Consider the following 22,711-nt stretch of genomic DNA (forward strand, 5'->3'; position numbering starts at 1 on the left):
CCAAGCCATGCCTACAGGAACCGGTAGGGTGAATTTTTAGATTTCACTACAAATTATAGCATCCCTTGCAAACATGTGCTAATTGTTTATCCGTTTCAAAGCTAAAGAGCCAGCACTATCTGAAGACATCTCTGTGGTCATGTGGCTGGCATGACTAAATACCGAAGGCGCATGGAATGTGGTTACCTTCCCACCAAAGGTGGTCCCTGTTTTTTCTACTTGCATTTTTATATGCTTTCGAACTGCTAGGTTGGCAGTTGGGACAAGTAACAGAAGCTCACTCGGTTCCGTGGCATTAGGGATTTGATCCACCCTGGTCACTCATGCCCAGTGGCGGGCTACCATTGCCAGCACTACCGGAACGGGCCAAGAGTGCAGAGCTTGTGTGTGCCTGGCATGCATGCACGCCTGGCACAGGATTTGTCTTCTGCACATGAATCTGTCTAATCTTGCCTTGAAGCTATCCAGGCTGACAGCTGTCACAACCTCTTCTGGAAGTGAATTCCATAAACCAAGGACCCTCTGGGTGAAGAAATATTTCCTTTTATTTGTCCTCACTTTCTTACCTAGGAGCTTTAGGGAGGGCCCCCTCATCCTAGTATTGTGTGATAGAGAAAATAATTTTTCTCTATCCACCTTTTCTATCCCATGCATGATTTTATACACTTCGATCCCAGTCACCCCTTAAATGCCATCTTTCAAGACTGAAGAGACCAAGGCGTTGCAATCTGGTTTCATAAGGGAGGTGCTCCATTTCCTTGATCATACTTGTTGCCCTTTTCTGCACCTTCTCCAGTTCCATTATATTCTTCTTGAGGTGAGGTGACCAGAACTGTACACAGTACTCCAAGTGTGGCCTCACCATCAATTTGTACAACCTAAATTCTTTCTAGAATTTAACTCCCAGAATTTATTTATTTGTATTTATTCGATTTTTATGCCGCCCTTCTCCTTAGACTCAGGGGCGCCTTACAAACATGTTAGCAATAGCACTTTTTAACAGAGCCAGCACATTGCCCCCACAATCCGGGTCCTCATTTGACCCACCTTGGAAGGATGGAAGGCTGAGTCAACCTTGAGCCGGTGATGAGATTTGAACTGCTGACCTTCAGATCTATCAGTCAGCTTTAGTGGCCTGCAGTACTGCACTCTACCTGCTGCGCCACCCCGGCTCTACTGCCACTTCTCAGAAATGGTTGTGCTGGCTGGGGAATTCAGGGAATTAAAGTCCACACTTCTGCAGATTAAATAGAACGTAGAACGCTCATCACTAGCAACTGGCATGGACGACAGGAAGACTTGCGGAAAGAAAAGACACTGATCGGCTTCATCCAAAATTCGTATGCCAATTTTCAGTTTATTTAATTTTCAGTACAGTGAAGAATGGGTACAGATCTACATGTAGCCCTGCAAAGAAAGAAAAGCAAGGACTTGCAAGGCTGCCTGCTTGTCCACAGCAACATTTTCCCACCTTAAAAGATATTTTTTTCTTAGATTTTATTTTTTTGTGCGGGGGGGAAGAGCGAGAGAAGAATTTGCTTCCTCTAGCACATTTTTAGAATCGAAAAAGAAAATGGAAGTTTTCTTTCAGAGGCGATATCAAACAATCTGCAGATATGGGTCAGTTGATTTCATCAGACGATTTAATTCTTACAGAGTCTGAGCGAAAACTGCAGTACAATTAAGCAAGCATCTGCTTTACTTATTTATTTATTATTTATTTTGTTGCCAGGTTCCTCCTGGTTCTGCTACATTTCTCCAACTGGGGTAATAAAATCCTGGCCACAAACAATTACTCTCAAGAAGGGGGAGATTGACAGGCTATACAATAGATGGGGATAAGAGGTCACCCACTGATACTGCATGAATTGTCTACATCCAACATGATTACTTAAGTCTCCCTGCATCAGTCTCTGGCTTCAAGTCAACATTTATGGAACAAAGGCACTAAGATTTGAGGCACAGAAACCAAAAACAACCTTCCTTCTTCTCTCTTTAGCATCTTTCCTCCCTGGAAGCTAAACACCCAAAAAAATCCACCCATGTTTTCAGTCTTTAAGTAGTAAGAAACATCTTCTTTTTTCCCAGCTTTATTATTATTATTATTTTAATACGATGAACCATTTCTCCCGAAAAGCTTTGCATAGAGTGGGCTCTTCTATAAGCCTCTCTCATTTTGGGAAGCGTTATTGATATCTCATCTTCATCAAGAATAAAACGACTCCTCTGTCCTCAGAGGAGAAACTTCAGATATCGATGTCAAACTGGGCTTCTTCACCTGCGAACGAGAGAAACAATTAACCAGAATGTATATGGAGATTCTCAGACATCCAGGTCATGGTTGTCCCAAGGATGCTTTTTCAAAAGACAATTGAACTTTGTTTTTTGTTCTGTCGGGCTCTCTGGTAGACTCCTCCCAAAAATTCACAGGTACAAATTTCAGACACGCACACACGTTTGAAAATTCAAAACAATGTTCTTTATAATGAAAATTCACTTAACCTAAGCCCTCTTTTGTTATAGCAAAGAGCACTGGTCTCCAAACAAACTGGTAATTTGTACAAGTCCCTTATCAGTTCTGTGATACTTAGCTTGCAGCTGTGAGACAATTCACAGTCCTTCTTCTTTCACAAAGTGAAACACACTTTGCTCTGGTTTAGTTTCAAAGCGGGGAAAAATCAGCACACAAAAGGTCAAAGTCACGAAACACAACGATCAGATAATCCTCCACAATGGCCAAACCCACACCACAGCCCCACCCAACCACAGGTGGCCTCATTTTCTTTGATAATAATCTCTCAGTTGTTGCTGCCTATGCATCGCTCTCCGCATGCGTGGCTGTATCATTAACTCTTGTTCTGAATCCAAGGAGGAGCTAGATAATTGATCTCCTTCTGAGCTGTCGGCCACACTCTCCTCCTCCCTGTCACTCATGTCTTCTTAGTCAGAGGAGCTTTCATCAGCAGATTCCACCAGGGGCAAAACAGGCCTGCAGCATGTGGATGTCTCCCCCACATCCACAGTCCTTGGGGCAGGAGCTGGGCCAGAGCCAACCACAACAGTTTTTCTTTGAAGACATTTTGCTTTTCATCTAAAAGCTATTTCACTTCTGAAGAAGAACTGAAGATGCTTCTTGGATGAGAAGCAAAACATCTTTAAGAAATGGATGCCACATATGCTTGAAAGCATTACTTCTCAACATTTTCCTTAATATAAAGAGGGATGAGAGTCTACTCATTCCAGTGGAAATTCACTACTACTTCACATATATGAGTGTGACTTTAGGAAAAGCAACATATACATAGTAATTGACAACTCATAGTCCTTCAGCAGTCCAGTTTGGCAAAGGACAATAGAATTATTGCTTTGAAAGCTGGTGGTTCAGAGGCAGAATAAACCTGTAATCTTTGTACTTCAATGTTCCCAGCAAAGAACAAAATATGCCCTTTAAAAAAACCCAAAAACTCTTTTGGTTACCAGTTTCAATAGCGGTTTTGCTGCGGCAAAGCAGTCAACGAAGATACTAAGAACTGGAGAATTCCAAGAAACTTCACCAATCTCAACTTGGTTCATTTGCAACCACAATCTATAATCATGGGACTTATTTTGTTCAGGCAAAAAAAAGAAAGAAATACCCACAGAGATCCTAAACAAACAAAAACAAAAGACATAGGTACACTCAACATTCCTGGGACTAAGTCACAATTCGGACATGAAAGCTATCCTACTGTATTCTGAAAACAAGCTGTGAGTGTTAAGGAGTTAAAAACTTTTTCTTCTTCATTACAGGTAGTCCTCAGCTTATGACCACAATAGACCCCAAAATTTCTGTTGCTTATTAATAGCAACAGCAATTAAACTTATATGCCACTTCACAGTACTTTACAGCCCTCTGTAAGCAGTTTACAGAATCAGCATACAGTATTGCCTCCAACAATCTGGGTCCTCATTTTACTGAGCTCAAAAGGATAGAAGGCTGAGTAAACCTTGAACCTGGTGAGAATTGAACTCCTGGAGTGAGCAATAACTTAGACTGCATTCTAGCCATTGTGGAACTGTGACTCTGGTTGTAAGCCCTAAATATTGCTTAGGACCAGACTATTTACGGGACCGTCTCCTGCCGCATACCTCCCAGAGATCAGCAAGATCGCACAAGGTTGGCCTTCTCTAGGTCCCGTCGACTAAGCAATGCAGGTTGGCGAGACTGCAGGGGAGGGCTTTCTCTGTGGCTGCCCTGGCTCTATGGAACCAATTCTCCCCCACCCCAATGTTCGTACTGCTCCCACCCTACTGACCTTCCGAAAGGCTGAGAAGACCTGGCTCTCCCAGCAGGCCTGAGGGCAGTGAACATTAATATCTGTTATGGCGAATTGTGTTGAGTGGCATGCATGTATGTTGATTGGACTGTTTGTGTCGTGGTTTTTATTGTTTTAACATTTATATTTGACTTCTTTTATCCTTATAATTTGTATTTTTATATTGTTGTAAGCCACCCTGAGTCCCATTGGGTTTGGGCGGCATAGAAGTTGAATAAATAAATACATAAAAATAAATAAATAAGTGAATTTCTTGGTCAAGCATATCCTGCAGGGGTAAAGTGCTCCTGGCTGTCGTTCGGCGGCGAGCTGGTTGTGAACAGAGCGCGAGGCTCCGCCCACTCACCCAGATGCCGCCATTTGGGTCCTTTTACCCTCTGCGCATGCACAGAATGCTTTGTGCATGCACAGAGGGTAAAAAACCCCAATTGGGTGTGTCCGGGCAGGTGGGTGGAGCCTCGTGCTTCCTTTGCGACCAGCTCTCTGATGACTGACAGCCACGAGCGAACCGGGAGCATTTCGCCCCTGATATCCTAGCTCACATCTTCCAGAAAGATGTTTGTGGAATGTCCAAAAGAAGGGAAACAAACGAACCAACCATCTCTGGTATTCAGACAGACACAGAGTTTCTGAACATGGAGGAAACACAGCCAACCAGCTGCTGATAGACAGCACTTCCTCCATAATGAGCTAATTTCCTTCTCTGGCATCTAAATCACTCATCATTTAGTAGGAAATTCTACACCGGGCTATCCAACTTTGGCAAATCTAAGACCTGTGGACTTCAACTCCCTGATGCAAAATTGCGTAGGGAATTTAAATGGGACTCCACAGGCTTTGTGCACCAGCAGCAGTTATTCCAGGACAGTGATGGCAAACCTTTTTTCCCTCGGGTGCCGAAAGAATGTGGGCGTGCACTATAGTGCATGTGCGAGTGCCCACACCCATAATTCAATGCCTGGGGAGGATGAAAACAGCTTCTCGAGGCCCTCTGGAGGCCGGAAATGGCCTGTTTCCCAACTTCTGGTGGGCCCAATAAACTCATGTTTTGCCCTCCCCAGGCTCCAAACGCTTCCCTGGAGCCAAGGGAGGGTAAAAGCATCCTCCCTCATTATTTATTATTATTTATTAGATTTGTATGCCGCCCCTCTCCGTAGACTCATCCCCATGGAGGCTCCCTGGAAGCCAAAAATGCCCTTCCAGAGCCTCTGTATGAGCCAAAAACCAGCTGGCTGGCACACACATGCACATTGGAACTGAGCTAGGGCAACAGCTCATGTGCCAGCAGATAGCCAGCACCCATTCCATAGGTTCGCCATCACTGTTCTAGGAAATCAGATAAGAGTCCCAGGCCTGTGGCTATGGAGCCAGATTGGTTTATTGCTGTGATGGTGAATCTATGGCACATGTGTCATAGTGGCAAAAGGAGTCATATCTGCCGGCACGCAAGCCATTGCCCTATCTCAGCTCCAGCATGCATGTGCGTGGCAGTCAGCTGATTTTTGGCTTGCGCGGAGGCTCTGGGAGGGTGTTTTCAAGCCTCCGGAAGGCCTCCAGGGGGCGGCGGAGGGCATTTTCACCCTCCCCATGCTCCAGGGCAGCCAAGGATGGGGCATGTGTGCGCATGCGTAGTGCAGTTCAGGGGGTCACATACAGGGTGGTCATGTGCAAGGGGTGGAATGCATGGGGGGGCTTTGAATTATAGGTGTGGGCCCATGCGCACGCAATGGCACACATGAATGCATTTTTGCCAGCCGAGGGAAAAACAGTTTGACATCATTGGTGTGGTGGCTAAAGCACTTGGCTAGAAGCAGGACGTGAATCCCTATTCTCCTTTCACATAGTGGCAGCATCTCCTCTCCACAGGAGCACTGGCGACGAAGGCACCAGGCACCAAGGGACTCTGAGTTCTAGTCCTGCTTTAGGCATAAAACCACCCGTGTGATTTTGAGCCAATCACTAGGTAACTGTGAGTTTTAGTCCCGGTTAGCCATGAAAGCCAGTTGGCTAGTTACTCTCCCTCAGCCCAACCTATCTCATAGGGTTGCTATTATTGGGAAAATAGGAGAAGGAAGGTCCGCCTATTGGATATGTTCACCACCTTGAGTTATTTATAAAACTAATAAAGGCAGGTTACAAATAAATAAAATATTCACAATACCCATGAAATCTCATGCGGTCAGTAGACTCAGCACTCATTGATGAAGCATCTCCAGTGGTACCTCTACTTACAAACTTAATTCATTCTGTGACCAGGTTCTTAAGTAGAAACGTTTGTAAGAAGAAGCAATTTTTCCCATAGGAATCAATGTAAAAGCAAACAATGCATGCGATTGCGGAAACCACAGGGAGGGTGGAGGCCCTGTTTCCTCCCAGGAGATTCCTAAAGAGGCCCCACAGAGGCTTCTCCCCACCTTTTCCTGCCCTGTTTCCTCCCAGGAGATTCCTAGAGAGGCCCCACGGAGGCTTCTCCCTGCCTTTTCTGGTTACAGTTTCGGAGGCTCGGGTTTGTAAGTGGAAAATGGTTCTTGAGAAGAGGCAAAAGAATCTTGAACACCCGGTTCTTATCTAGAAAATTTCATAAGTAGAGGCGTTTGTAGGTAGAGGTACCATTGTATGGCTTTTTTGACAGATCAGACCTGACCAGGCTATCTTGGTTTGGCACAGAGAAAGGCCATGTCTGTAATCCAACTCAGCAACCATGAACTGTGATTTGTTTAGGTGACTACACACCTAAGCCTGGTTTCTCGTCATCAGCAGACATGAAGTTGATCTCCGTCTGGAGCTCATCCATACTTGGATTTGTCACACCTGGAATGTCTGGAAGATTGCAAGGTGGTGTTTTGGCAACTGGAGAATTTCGGCACGCCATTAAGAATTTGCGGTCATAAATAATGCGGGTACCTATAAGAGAAAGATAGCTACAATTTACTGCTGTTCTCAGAGGGTTAAATAACAAAATATTGCTCAGAAACAAATTCCAGTTAACCTGCCATGTTATCTACACTGTATTATTATATATAATTTTTGTTCAACTTTTAAATAAGAAGATAAAAACAAATGGAAATGTAAAGAAGAAAAAAAGAAAAAATAATCAAGAAAAATGGCAAGGAAAATTGTATAAAAACTAGAAAAGGAAGAAAAATGTGTGTGTATACACACCCACCCACACACATATAAAAATATGTGTATGTATGCGTGTTTCTTGTAATATTCTTCACAGCAGATTTCAATAAAATATATTTTAAACACAGCAGTTTTAAATAAAATATATGTTAACCTCTTTCTAAAATTATATCATATTGGTCTTTTTATAATAATAGAAGAAGCTGCAGCTACAAAACTCTTGGGGGCAAGTGATCATGCAATATTGGATTTGATGAACAAAGGCTAACAATAACAAAAAAGCTTTTTCCAACATATTAAAAACAAGAAAAAAGTCAAGGAAGCAGTTGGTCCAAGGGAAAAAAACAGTCTAACCCAGGGGTAGGCAAGGTTGGCTCTTCTACGACATGTGGACTTCAACTCCAAGAATTCCTGAGCTAGCATGATTGACTCAGGAATTCTGGGAGTTGAAGTCCACAAGTCACAGAAGAGCCACCTTTGCCTCTGGTCTAACTGATCAAAACAGTACCACAAAAAAACATTAGAAACACAAGATAAAATAGGGAAGAAAATGGTAAGGGAACACCTGCCTACCCTAGATGAGTTCAAACACCGGGACCAGATGGATTGATTGATTGTTCCTTCCTTCCTTCCTTCCTTCCTTCCTTCCTTCCTTCCTTCCTTCCTTCCTTCCTTCCTTCCTTCCTTCATTCATTTAATTTTTATGTCACCCTTCTTCTTCAGGGCGGCTTACAACATGTTAGCAATAGCACTTTTTACCAGAGCCAGCCTATTGCCCCCACAATCCGGGTCCTCATTTTACCCACCTCGGAAGGATGGAAGGCTGAGTCAACCTTGAGCCAGTGATGAGATCTGAACTGCTGACCTACAGATTTACAGTCAGCTTTAGTGGCCTGCAGTACAGCACTCTACCTGCTGCGCCACCCTGGCTCCAAGGTTCCAAAGGAACTGGAAGATGAGATCTCAGAACCACTGAACTATTTGCCTCCAGAAGTTCACACAAAAAAGCAGAAACTCTTGAGGAAAGTGAGGGTTAAAGCACAGAAACCAATAAAGTTGCAAAATAGATTGAGGTTCATCATAAACCATGATCATAAAACTGTGGCTTTCCACAACAATGAAAGTAGGCCAATAAATTTGTCTCCAGGACACATGGTCTGAAGCACTGATGATTAATAGTAACTGAGAAGCAAGCAGCATAACATAATTGCTTATGTGCAGACATATCTGATTATGTGGACCACTTTTATAAGGAGAAGTGCATATTAGTCTTGCTTTCTCTTTTGGGGCAAGAAGAACAGAAGCAAAACAAGGGATGATATACAATCTTTGTAACTTTGCAAGGGTTGAGGCTGTATAAAACTTGTGAACAGATCTGATTCTTCTGCTTATTTCAAGGTCAATTCTTATCATTAAGAATTGCTGGTTCTCCTTTGTCTAGAAGAGTGTCCAAACTTGGCAACTTTAAGACTTGTGCCCTTCAATTCCCAGACTTATGCAGCCAGTAGGGCTTAAGGTTTTGGTTGCCACAATGTAAAAAGGATGATGAAACTCTAAAAAGAGTGCAGAGAAGAGCATAAAAAATAATTAGGGTACTAGAGACTAAAACATATGAAGAACGGTTGCAGGAACTGAGTATGTCTAGTGTAATGAAAAGAGGGACTAGGGGAGACATGATAGCTGAGTTCCAATATTTCAGGAGTTGCCACAAAGAAGAGGGAGTCAACCTATTCTTCAAAGCACCTGAGGGTAGGACAAGAAGCAATGGGTGGAAACTAAACAAGGAGAGAAGCAACTTAGAACTAAGGAGAAATTTCCTGACAGTTAGAACAATTAATCAGTGGAACAGCTTGCCTCCAGAAGTTGTGAATGCTCCAACACTGAAGGTTTTTAAGAATATGTTGGATAACCAGTTGTCTGAAGTGGTAGGGTTTCTTGCCAAAGCAGAAGGTTGGATTGGAAGACCTCCAAGATCCCTTCCAATTGTTATTCTATTTTGTTGTCAAGGTTGCACATTCCATTCTAGAGCTACTTGCTATCCAGCCTCCAAGAAGAAAAACAGAGATGGTCTCACATTAGGGTCTCAACTGCCTTTCCTGCGTTGTCACCTTTTTCAGATATTCCCCACCACGAGAAAGGTCTCATGGGAGGCTATTAGAACAGGAGGGAAAAGAAATCCCTTTATTGCAATAGATAGGTTTATGGGTGACCACTAGAAGGAGCCTTGTACTTTGATTTTGCTTCCAAACACAGTACGTAAGACATTTGCAAGTCCTCTGGTTGGGCTGAGAAACTGACTCCTGGTTTTGAAATATATATTCTGCATTAGGCAATCAAGTCCTGAATAGCCACCAATCCTAGACCTTCATCCATGCATTAAGCAAGCTATGCACTTTTTACATTTTTCAGCTGTAACTGAGCCTTTTGCCATTTCAATAGAACCAAGAAAAAAGTAAAAAATGTACAAGTCTTCCTTAAAAAAAAAGACTGTTTATTAACAGCAGAGGAATCCTTACAGTTAATTTTGGCTATGTAGTCTTTTCGGTTTTGATATTTTTGTATGCTTGGTTCAGCTTCAACGCACATGAATTCTATGTCTCTCTCTGTCTACTGACAACATGATTCAAGAGCAAGATGGCATTGCGATAGACTTTTTTGGATAAATATCCAATAATATTATTGTTCCTACTGTGTTCTTAACAAGATTCTTTCTGCCTTTTCAAATTTCCTCCAGCAGGTTTGTAATGAAAGAGGAAAATTGTGTATATTTTTAGAATTTGTATTCAACATTGAGCTGGCTAAAATATAGCTTTAAGTACAAATCTTTCAAAACCCAATTCAATAAAATGGGAAGGGTTTTTTTTTTAACGTTAAACTCAACAACCCTGAAATTCAACCTCAAAACCACAATGTGGGTACTTGTCTTGCTTGTGAACTTTATTCACCAATTCAAAAACACACACAGACATCACAAATTCTGAGATAGCAAGTAAAGAAGTAAGGAGACTTAATTCTAACACTTAACAGGTCTAGGTTTGATGAGATAGAGAGCTATTAGCATTATATGGAAACTAACTGGGCATCTAGGTAACAAGAACAATACCAAAGCATGGGTTTAAATTTCAGCAGTTGCCTTAGATTTAATTAAATTCCAGCAATTAAAAAAAAGGCAGGTGGAATTGTGGTCTCCCCAAGAAAAAGTATTTTTGCTACTGAATTAGAATTTTAAGTTACTAGATATTTTTCAAAATATTGGGATAATCATAACAATTGTTATCAAATTAACTCAGTTTGAATTACATTTATATTTAAATGCAAAACAATGATACTGTATTTAGCTTTTGCCCAGACACACCTGCATTGAGAGCAGAGGCCTCGTAGGATCTGTTTCTTAAAAGCTGGTTGCAAAGATTAGCAAAGCATATGGCACGAGAACATGTGGCTTTTCTCTTGCGATTCCCACTGGCCAGGCCAGGATTATGGGAGCTGTAGTCTAGCAGCATCCAATAATGTAATGCAGCTCAGAGTCCTCACTTTTCCTCCTAAGGAGAGCCACTTTTTTGCATTTATACCAAGAAACACTTCAGCTTTTAAAAAATACCTATGTCCTATGTCCTTGTTGAAGTTGCGATCAAACCTTTCAAACACATTTTTTAAAAAAAGGATTGGTGAAAAATGCATGACAAAAAAAACTAGATTTCCCCCTTTGGAGCAATTAGAACTAAAATGTTTTCCATCCCTCTAAGGTTTGGTGCGTTTCCAGGGACGAGGTGGGTGGAGCAGGGAGGGATTCAACCGTTGGGAGTCCACAGCGCAGCAGAGCTCCACCCGATACTAAACAGCAATGAATCAGGATCTGCAGACAAGCGGCTTTGGCTGTTCCTGAAGCCTGCCAGCTGTTGGAACGCCCGCAGAACAAAGATCGTTTTCCTAGAAATGTTGTCACTGTACCAGTTATTGCAAGAACATTTCATAAGGGGTTCACCAGAGGTCTGTATCCCTGAGTTTATATTCAGACACATGCTCAAGGCTCCTGTTTGCTGAATGCCATAGCCAGGCAGGGTAAAAACAGAGGCTTTGAAATATTTTCAGTTGCTGGGGGCGGGGGGAGACAGGGGTGTTCAGGCCTTTACTCTCTCGGTGCCTGCTTCCCAAGAACAGGAAAAATTGGGTTCATGGATGGGATTTTATACATACATATGAGGGGGTCCTTGATGCTTTCCGAAGCTTGGTTGTTTTCCTGCAGACGTTTCATTACCCAAACTAGGTAACGTTATCAGTGCTACTATAGGATAAAGTCAAGAAACCAAGCAAGTTTGGAGAGCACCAAGAACCCCTCATTTCAACCCACAAGCTACAAATATTCTCCTTTGTTGATACCTATATACAAAACTTTGAAACAAGACAATAAAAACGAACACATGCTACCGTATTTTTCAGAGTATAAGATGCAGCTTTTCTCCCCTAAAGAGGGTGGAAATGTCGGTGTGTTTTATGCACTGAATACAGCCATTTTTGCTGCCCCGAAGCCTTGACCCTGCATCCCATTTTTGAACAGAGGGTCTGCGGAGCCTGCAGAGAATTCCCGGGGACTGGAGGAAGGCAAAAATGGCCTTATTTTGGGGGAAACAGGTGAAAAACGGCTGGTTTTGCCTTCTAATTACCCCATCTAGCATGACTGGAGGAGGAATTCTGGGAGTTGAAGTCCAATAGTCTTAAAACTGTCATGTTTAAGGACCTCTGGTTATGGATGCAAGAGTCTTCAAACTTGGCAAGTTTAAGACTTGTGGACTTCAACTCCCATTTCTGAGCTAGCATGACTGGAAGAGGAATTCTGGGAGTTGAAGTCCACGTCTTAAAGCTGTCAAGTTTGAAGTTTGTAAAAAGTGTAAAAAGGATTCTGCTACACTGATATTTCATTAAATAATGTATTACCACACCATTTGGTTCAGAATACCTTTTTCCTTGTTTTCCACTTCTAAAATGTAGGTGCATCTTATACTCCCAGTAGTATATAGTGAGGAAGAAAAAACAAAATTGAAGAAAAAGCAGAAAGGGAAAGGGAAAAAAAGCTGAAGAAAAATAGCAAAAAGATATAAAGAAGTGACTTCCAATATTCTTTGCAGCAGTCGTAAGTACAAGCATATTTTAACCTCTCTTTCTGAAGTTACATGGTTTTCTTCTTTCTATAATCATGTCTAGTCATCAAAATCACAAGTTCCTTTTTTATGTTTATGCAAAGAGTCAGTAAGAGGCTTCCCCTCATTTTTACTTCTGTACCTAATGTTCTTAATATTTTTATATTCATGTAAATATTTTTATATTTATGATTTTAAATGTAAGCCTCCCAAGTTACTTTGCCGGTTTGGATGGACAGCTTGTTTACTTACTTACTTACTTACTTACTTACTTACTTACTTACTTACTTACTTACTTACTTACTTACTTACTTACTTATTTGGATTTATGTGCCACCCCACTCCGGGGAATATAAATTCAATAAATAAGTCAATAAAATATTTTCTCTCATCAATCAATTTATTCATTTCAGCACAATTTGTCAACGTTACCAACCATTCTTCCACAAGGGACTCCTTGCTACCCACCCTCCCTCCCTGGAAGAGCAGACCTCACTCATAAGAAACATACACATAGGAGGTCTAGGTGTAGATTGGGCCTATGAAATTAGATGCACTGTTTTGTTAACACCTCTCTTGATATTTACACGCAGACTGCCCTGAGTCTTCATGAAAGGGAGGTTTCCCTGGACAAGGGTGAGTAAGTCAGAAAAGATCAGGTGCAAAAACCCAAAACTACATGTTAAATTCCATTCAATCTGATTTATTACTCAGACTTATGTACAGGAATCTAGTCAACTAATGAGTAGCACTATTTTGGCACTAGATAATGAAAATCAAGAGGAGATGGGCTTAGTCCATTTGTGGCTATGTCATGGTTCTAGGCTGATTTCTCTTTTCACTCTGTCCCCGGGCTCTGTCCCTCCTTCTCCGATAGAAAGGGAACAGTGTAATGGTATGTGGAAATGACCTTGAGAGACAGGAGGAAGAACTGTAGACTAAGCAACCTTCATCCAAGAGATAGCTCAACCCATAGAAAGAAAAGGGATGTGTGGGCATTTGGGAAGAGACCCTCTCTACTTCATTGGAGAGTAAAAGGAGGAAGGAATTTTGCAAGATTCTGTTAATCTACCTTAACAATAAGGTTGGAGTTTAGTACTCCTAACTGGGCTACCCTGAAAGGCCAACAATCAAACTTATTTTCTTTAACTTAACTCTCAATTGCCCCCAAGCAGCCGATTGTTCCAAACACCATCAGATCTGGCTGTAAAAATTTCAGCTGTGGTTGCAATGGGCTTCATAAAAACCAGGCCCACAAACTTTTCCAAGGCTACCAAAGGCTGAAGGTTTGTTGTGAGCCAGGTCCATGCCTCCATGCCATTAACACAAATGTTGTGACACTGGTCACACTGGCCATGTTCCCAGGGGCAATCTGAGACTGTTCAAAACAGGCCAGAAATAGGACTATCACCCATCTATCTTATTGCACAGCAGCAGGGGGAAAAAGTGTTATTTCTTCTGAGGACGGAGGGATTCTCCTTGGGGTCAAGGAGAGACAATTATAATAAATTAAGGCTGGAACTGGAAAAAAAAGTGACTCCTGAGACTTCAACAGCCCTATTTGAAACTACACTACCCCATCAGAAATACCAAGAGGGAATTTCAACAGAACGCTTGTCCCAGGCTCAGCTTTAGAGCAGAAGAAAAACAATACATTTTAGTCCAGTTAGCAGTTTTGCATTATGCAATCTCTTCCTGCTGAAAGGGAAAGGTAAATGGGAAAATGTAAACAAATCACTATCTTTATTGCAAATTTAGGAGAAGAAGAGACCTGTGCAGCAAAGTGTCTTTCTGCATTTGGCTAGGAACCCCCCCTCCCATGTGCAACACAACACTAGTGGCATTAGATTTATGGTAATTGGTCCTCCCTTCCCAGGTTCTCCTTACACAAAATGACCTCATCCCTTCTCCGTTATCTCCTGTAACTTTTCCATAGAGCTGTGTGTCAGTCTTCACCTTTTCTCCCTTTGGGTTCTAGCTCAGCTTTATTTGTTAAGCCTAAGATTTATTTGCCATCTCACAGCTTCTTTGCTCTTTTGTCTACCGCTGGTTCTCTCCACGTGGGAATGAACTTGCTCTGTCCACAGACATCCACTGTTGCTCAACCTTGACAGCTCAAAGATGTGTGGTTGCCTGGGGCATTCTGGGAGTTGAAGTCCACACATCTTCAAGGCTGCCAAGGTTGAAAAACTCTGCAGCGGTTGCAATAATACTTCATCCGTTTGACCAAGTGGGTTTTAAATGTATAGTTTACACCCAAGATTATTTCTCTTCTTTGCTGGTTCTGAGCACATTTGAAAGAAGCAAACATCCATTCTTTTGGTGGAGGGGCCCATGAGCAACTATTCAAAACCGTCTGCAGACAGTCATTTTTCAGGTTTTATGGGCAATCTTCTGCTCTAGAGTCAGAGACAAAAAGCATCCAACGCCTACATCATCATCATCATCATCATCATCATCATTATTATTATTTTTATTAATGATAAAAATAGCATGTGACAATCCAATAATAAAACAACTAAAAACCCTTATTATAAAACAAAACATACACACAGACATACCATGCATAACTTGTAATGGCCTAGGGGGAAGAAATATCTCAACTCCCCCATGCCTGGCGGTATAAATGAGTCTCGAGTAGTTTACAAAAGACAGGGAGAGTGGGGGCAATTCTAATCTCCGGGGGGAGTTGGTTCCAGAGGGCCGGGGCCGCCACAGAGAAGGCTCTTCCCCTGGGGCCCGCCAAACGACATTGTTTAGTCCAGTGTTTCCCAACCTTGGCAACTTGAAGATATCTGGACTTCAACTCCCAGAATTCCCCAGCCAGCATTCGCTAGCTGGGGAATTCTGGGAGTTGAAGTCCAAATATCTTCAAGGTGCTAAGGTTGGGAATCACTGGTTTAGTCGACGGGACCCGGGGAAGGCCAACCCTGTGGGACCTTAACGGTCGCTGGGATTCGTGCGGTAGCAGGCGGTTCCAGAGGTAATCTGGTCCAATGCCATGTAGGGCTTTAAAGGTCATGACCAACACTTTGAATTGTGACTGGAAACTGATCGGCAGCCAATGCAAGCCACGGAGTGTTGAGGAAACATGGGCGAATCTTGGAAGCCCCACGATGGCTCTCGCGGCTGCGTTCTGCATGATCTGAAGTTTCAAAACACTTTTCAGAGGTAGCCCCATGTAGAGAGCGTTGCAGTAATCGAACCTCGAGGTGATAAGGGCATGAATGACTGTGAGCAATGACTCCCTGTCCAAATAGGGCCGCAAAAGGTGCACCAGACGAACCTGGGCAAACGCCTTCCTCGCCACAGCCGAAAGATGATGTTCCAATGTCAGCTGTGGATCAAGGAGGATGCCCAAGTTGTGAACCCTCTCTGAGAGGGTCAGTAGTTCCCCCCCCCCCCCAGGGTAATGGACGGACAGATGGAATTGTCCTTGGGAGGCAAGACCCACAACCACTCCGTCTTGTCTGGGTTGAGTTTGAGTTTGTTGACACCCATCCAGGCCCCAACAGCCTCCAGGCACCGGCACATCACTTCCACTTGCTCTCCAGAAGTAGGATACCACAACTGTATTATTTACAGAAGGGAAGCTGTGTTAGATGTGGTAGCAGCCATTAGAGGATTTGGATTCACCTAGACCTGCCTCTACTTCAAGGTCAATTTTTTTTAAAAAAAAAATCATTACAACAGAAAATGTCCAGGTTATACGTTCAAATCACCAAATAAAAACACTATTCCCAGACTTCCCAGCCATGTCTATTTTCTGCAATCCAAACCACGTGCACAAATAACTTCTCAGAAGGGCAGATGATGCAATGCACCATACGCCGAAGCCCAGAAGAAGCAACCAAAAGTTTTCCATGAGGTTCCTCCTCCAACATGAAAGTTTTCGCATTAGTAAATACTTGCTTTGTACATCTTGGAACCTGTTCACAACCCATGATTCGCAACCTGCCAGAGTTCATCAAGGTGACACCAGCAATGATAACAGAGTTACCTTGTGAGCAGCCTGGATGGCAGCCCAAAACTATTATGCAATACAAAACAAGCCGAGCAGAACATGCTTCCTTCCAGCTCCAGAATTCTGCAGCGCGAGGATTTCTGCTGCAACTGTGCAAATCTGAGCCTCGGGCTGTGCGCACACATGAAGGGAAGCAAATATACTCAGAGCATGGTGTCTGTAAATCACATTATGCGCCCCTTTAAGCCTATCTAAGATTGACTTTGAAGAACCAAAGAAATTTTGCAAACTTCCCTTACAAGTCCTCGACTTATGAACACAAATTGAACTCAAAATTTCTTACTTTACAACCTTCCTTGCCACCGTTGTTAAGTTAGTAACATGGTTGTTCAGAGAGTCCCCATTGACTCTGCCTGGCAGAAAGTCGCAAAAGGTGATCACGCAACCCTGAGACACTGAAACCATCCTAAATTAAGAGCAATGGTGGCACAGCGGTTAGAATGCAGTATTGCAGGCTAAATCTGCCAGCTGCCAGCAGTTCAAGTCTGATGGGCTCAAGGTTGATTCAGCCTTTCATCCTTCTGAGGTCAATAAAATGAAGACCCAGATTGCTGGGTGCAATAGACTGACTTTGTAAATCGCTTAGAGAGGGCTGTAAAACACTGTGAAGCAGTATATTAATCTAAGTGATAGTGCTATCTTTCTTCCTTCCTTCCCTTCCCCCTCCTTCCTTCCTTCCTTCCTTCTTCCCTCCCTCCTTCCTTCCCTCCCTCAGAATGCAGTTTTGCAGGCTAACTTTGGCCACTGCCAGCAGTTCGATCCTGATCTGCTCAAAGTTGACTCAGCCTTTCATCCTTCCGAGGTGGGTAAAATGAGGACCCAGATTGTTGGGTGCAATAGGCTGATTCTGTAAACTGCTTAGAGAGAGTTGGAAAGCATTAGGAAATGGTACATAAATGCTATTGCTAAATATGACTTGGTTGCCAAACATTTGAATTTTGATCACATGACCATGGGGACATTGCAACAGTTTTAAATGTGAAAAAACAGTCATTGGTAACCTATCTTAGTGCTGTTGTAATATTGAACAGTCACTAAATGAACTTTTGTAAGTTGAGGATTATCTGTAGATACATTAGTTTGCTCCATCAAATTCCTCCTACTTATTTTAGTGTTAGTACATAGAAAATCAAAGAGCTGTAGGTTGTTCATGTGACTTTTCCAAGTTAGTCATAAATTCTTTCCTTGATTTAGTGAAAAGCAGCTGTAAACTCACTCTCCTCTGCACAACAATAGCTTTAAATGGCATCATTTCAGATTGCAACAGTAGACAGGCTTTTCAACTGATTGAGAAAGCAGGGAAATTCATCTACTGATGCTTATCAGTCAAATAAAACAAATTCCTTATGTTTTCCTTCCTTCCTTCCTTCCTTCCTTCCTTCCTTCCTTCCTTCCTTCCTTCCTTCCTTCTTCTTTGCTTGTTGTTGACAATGCCACAAAACTCCTGGATGATTAAATAACAGAAGATACTCAAAGGGAAGAGCCTAGACTTCGAAACTCATGATCACCTATGAAAATTGTATTTTCAAATTCAATAATCCTAAAGTTGGGTCTATGAGTGTTTTGCTTAGTGACAGAGAGAAAAGATGGCTTGATCCCAATGTTGTCTATTGGGACACTGGAAGTGCATCTTCTCTGTAGCAGAACTTACTTGAATACTTCTCTGATTTGTACTTACTGCAATCCAAACCACGTGCAAAAATAACTTCTCAGAATAGCAGATGATGCAATACACAATATGTTAAAGCGCAGAAGAGTTAACCACAGGCGCTCTATAAGGCTATAGTCTACCCCAACCGCAAACCCAGGACTTTGGCCAGAGTGAGGGTGACCACCTGGAATCTTTTATTTTTACCTTTTATTATAATTTCTTTATTGGGGGCCACCCAGAGCCATTGAGAGTCAGGTAAGCATACACATTTAATAAAATATTAGCAGTACTTCCTCTTTCTGAAGCTAACCAAACTTGCTCTTCAAATATATGCTCCTCTTAAGTCTCAACACGGCACCTGCCACGGTGTCTTAAGTTATGCAGCCATGAATACTTCAAGGTATTCTCTTTTTAGTGAACATATTGTTAACACCATAGACCTCAGCTAAGAAAAGTTGCACATTTTATTGGGCAAAAATATGCAAGTTTAGAAGTCCACCCTTGTGATTTAAGTTGCATTTATTGATGCCCAGTTCTCATAACCTGCCGTGGGTCTCTTCTCCAGCCCCCAAAGTACATTCCAGAATGGACTGCCTGCTAAAGTTCCCTTAAACGCATCCAGACTTTAAAAGGCACTCACTACTTTGCATCAGTAATTAGGAATTAAACTTTGAAATTGCATGCATCAGCCTGCCTTTTAGAGCAAGCATCACGACAAACAGACACAGCAAACGTTTACCTATGTATCACTGAGTCTGCAACTGACACATGGGTGGTTTATAAATAAATATTTACAAAGAAGCAAATCTATGGCTTCAAGGGGCCTCAGTTTTAAAAAATACATTTTAATTCAGACTCTGGTTGTTTTTAAGCAAGCAAATAAGCTACGGTACCCACAGGAAGTCCTCGATTTACAACAGTTCATTTAATGACAGTTCAAAGTTATGCCACTGATGACTGTTTTTGAAACTTGAGACAGTTACAGCATCTCCATGGTCCCATGATCAAAATTCAGATGCTTGGCAACAGATTCATATTTATGACTGTTGCAGTGTCCAGGGTCTTATGATCCCCCTTTGTGACCTGACAAGCAAAGTCAATAGGGAAACTAATTTCACTTAATAACCGTGGCAAGAAAAGTCGTAAAAAGTTGCAAAACTCACTTGACGAATGTTTCACTTAGCTACCGAAATTTTGTGCTCAGTTGTAGTCGTAAGTTGAGGACTGCCTGTACTGATGTATTGGAAGAGTTCCTACTTGTGCACTCCTAAATACACCCCAAGTATATACAGTATCTTGTTCCCAATCTGCCCGCCACCAAAAATATTGTAACGTTTCATTTATCTATTCTTATGTTCCCGGCCCTCTTTTACACAACATATCCCGATCCAAATGCAGTTAAAAAGTATGGATAGCCATGCCTGTATTCTGAAAAAAAACCCCCAAGCCTATTCTGCAGAGTTGGTAGTTCAGTGGTTTGTGTCAGGTTTCCCACACCAAAGCCTGGGACAAAAACCTTTCTGTGCAATGCTTGTTTTTATAGCCCACTCACAACTTACAGCACACTTTATGGAAAAGTGGTTTTTCTGCTGGATTAAAAAATGGTTCTTAATGATTCATTGCTAGTCTCCTGTAAATGTTTCTAGGATTCAACCACTATTCCTGATTACCTTCAAAGCACGGTATTTTCTTCCTTGGCCAATGTTTGTACTGTTAAGGCACTCAAGGGAGCCACTGAGAATCTAAGTATTAATTAATCTAAATTTGGAAATGCACCAAGTTGGAGATAAACATTATTCTCTGAGTCAGGATCCTTATAAGCATGTTTCAGACGGAATATTACTCCCCTAGCCATTTTGACCCAGGAAAGGTTGTTCCTAGCTGGGAAATCTCTACTGCATGCTTGATCCGTATCTACCCTGTTTCCTTTTAGACAAATAAGAATATTTCACTCCATTATGTTTTACTGTGGCCTCCGAACTCATTTATGCATTGTCTTTCTACAGCAAACTTGGCAACTTTAAGACTTGTGGACTTCAACTCCCATCCAGCTGGAGAATTCTGGGAGTTGAAAGTCTTTTAAAGTTGCTAAGTTTGGGGATCCCTGTTTCTACAGAAATGGAGAGATGTCATGACAAAGCAGGCCTAGGACCTGTTTTAAAAGATATGTGCCATCTCTTAAGGACCCCAATTCCGCTCTGTGTGCGTGAAGAATGCCAGCCTTTTCCATTAAGAACAAGAGAAGTCTGAAGTCCCCCTTTCTCTTTACCCACACAGGATTCAAGGGTTTATTGATAAAACAAAAACTCTGACTAAGTGGAGAAAAACTGCCAAGCCTGAGTGCAGCCTAACTGCTGGCCCTGCAGAGCAGAACGGAGCCTCCGTGCCCTTCTTGGAAAGACTTCAGAGTGACAAGAAAGGAGTTAAAACGTTGGGCACCATTTCAGGGTAAGCCCTGGATTGTTCACTTCTCAGAAGAACAATGGCTCCTACCTTTGATTCTAGCCTGCAGGCGTGAAGCCATGCGCAGAAGTGTTACTGTATAAGACTTTTTACCCTCCTTCAGGGGCTTCTCCCTGCTCAGTGGCACCCAAGCCCACTTGCTTGTGCCCCCTCTTCCAAGGTTTGCCACTTTCCTTCTTAGCCCCTTCTTTCCATGACAGAGGCACTTCCTCTGCTACCTCCTTTTGGTATCCCACTCTTCCTCCTCCTCCCTTACCTGCATGCTCAGAGGCACTCTTGACACCTCTGCACGTTCTTTGCAGGCTCTCCTAACACCAGTTCTCCTCAATGCTCGCAGGCAACCTTAATGCCACCCCCCCTCCTGCCTCCAGGGCTCTGAACCTCTCCCCCTTGCAGGGCACTCCTTCCATGCTCAGAGGCACTCTTGACACCTCTGCATGTTCTTTGCAGGCTCTCCTAACACCAGCTCTCCTTCCTGCTCGCAGGCAGCCTTAATGCCACCTCCACTCCTGCCTCCAGGCCTCTGAACCTCTCCCCCTTGCTGGGCACTCCTTGCATGCTCAGAGGCACTCTTGACACCTCTGCACCTTCTTTGCAGGCTCTCCTAACACCAGCTCTCCTCTCTGCTCGCAGGCAGCCTTAATGCCCCCTCCCCTTCTGCCTCCAGGGCTCCTAACCTCTCTCCCTTTCTGGGCACTCCTTGCATGCTCAGAGGCACTCTTGACACCTCTGCACGTTCTTTGCAGGCTCTCCTAACACCCGCTCTCCTCAATGCTCGCAGGCAGCCTTAATGCCACCTCCCCTCCTGCCTCCAGGGCTCTGAACCTATCCCCCTTGCAGGGCACTCCTTGCATGCTCAGAGGCACGCCGACCCGCTCACCGCCAGGCGTGGTTCCGAAGAGGGTGCCGCCAGGCGTGGTGCCGTAGTCGCCTGGAGGCAAGACGACTCCCTCGCCCAAGTCGAGCAGCTTGTTATGGCCGGGGATGTTCCTGCCCCGCGTGGGCTCCGGAGCGGGATGGGGGCGACAACAGGCAGCGGACATGGCAACGGGAAGCAACGCCGCTCGCAGCCGCGATCGCCTGGCGAGCCACACAACCGCCTCCGCCTCCTCTATGCGCTTTGCAAAGCCCCGCCGCCCCGCCCCCTTGTTTGGGCCGCGCAAAGCCCCGTGGGAGGTGTAGTCTTCGAACCCGGGCCGGCCACGCCTCTCCCTGCGAACCACATAGAGGCTGCAGAAAGGGGGCGGATTTGCGTTTGCGTGGACGCGGTCGCCTCCCCTTCTCTGGATGATCAACGGCCCCTCTTGCCACACCGAATTAGGAGAGTTGGAAAGGGATCTTGCAGGTCATCTAATCCAGTGTTTCCCAACCGTGGCAACTTGAAGATATCTGGACTTCAACTCCCAGAATTCCCCAGCCAGCATTGGCTGGCTGGGGAATTCTGGGAGTTGAAGTCCAAATATCTTCAAGTTGCCAAGGTTGGGAAATACTGATCTAGTCCAGAGGCAAAGTTGTCTTGTGGACTTCAACTCCCAGAATTCCTGAACTAGCATGAGTGGCTCAGGGATTCTGGAAGTTGAAGTCCACAAGTCATAGAAGAGCCAAATTTCCCTACCCCTGATCTAGTCCAGCCCCCCTGTTCAAGCAGGGGACCCTTGCCTCTGCCAAGGATCGAACTCACAATCTCTTCCTTGAGAGGCAAAATAACATGCACCCCTTTTCTTTTTAAGGCAGTGAGCCACAGTCAGAGTTTAGGCTCTGAGCGAGCAAACCACCCCCTGGCTTTTACGAAGCCAGGCGCAGAGGTTTTTTTGCAAGCTTGCAAACTCCTTGATGAAAGGAGTTTGACTTCTGCTCAACCGTTTGACTTGGCGCCTGGAAACCAGGAAACCAGATGAAAAAAGCCACTAATGAAAGAGCGCATGTGCCATTTGGATGCAGTACTCCGAGGGACTGGCCTCAAGAAAGAACAAAACCCAGGAGCCATGGATGG

General features: G+C 43.5%; 1 protein-coding gene across 1 annotated transcript; it reads right to left on the reverse strand.

Annotated features, from left to right (window-relative positions):
* Nucleotides 1-1,337: 1,337 nt before the first annotated feature.
* Nucleotides 1,338-21,874, reverse strand: EIF4EBP1 (eukaryotic translation initiation factor 4E binding protein 1). The gene is made up of 3 exons (XM_070765523.1): nucleotides 21,599-21,874; nucleotides 7,050-7,220; nucleotides 1,338-2,278 (listed from the first exon to the last, which is right to left on the reverse strand). The coding sequence occupies exons 1-3, from the start codon at nucleotides 21,759-21,761 to the stop codon at nucleotides 2,247-2,249; spliced, it is 366 nt and encodes a 121-aa protein (XP_070621624.1). The 5' UTR covers nucleotides 21,762-21,874; the 3' UTR covers nucleotides 1,338-2,246.
* Between the last annotated feature and the right edge of the window lie 837 nt (nucleotides 21,875-22,711).

The sequence above is a fragment of the Erythrolamprus reginae genome, chromosome 12 (genome assembly GCF_031021105.1).
Source record: "Erythrolamprus reginae isolate rEryReg1 chromosome 12, rEryReg1.hap1, whole genome shotgun sequence".
In the NCBI taxonomy this organism is placed as follows: domain Eukaryota; kingdom Metazoa; phylum Chordata; class Lepidosauria; order Squamata; family Dipsadidae; genus Erythrolamprus; species Erythrolamprus reginae.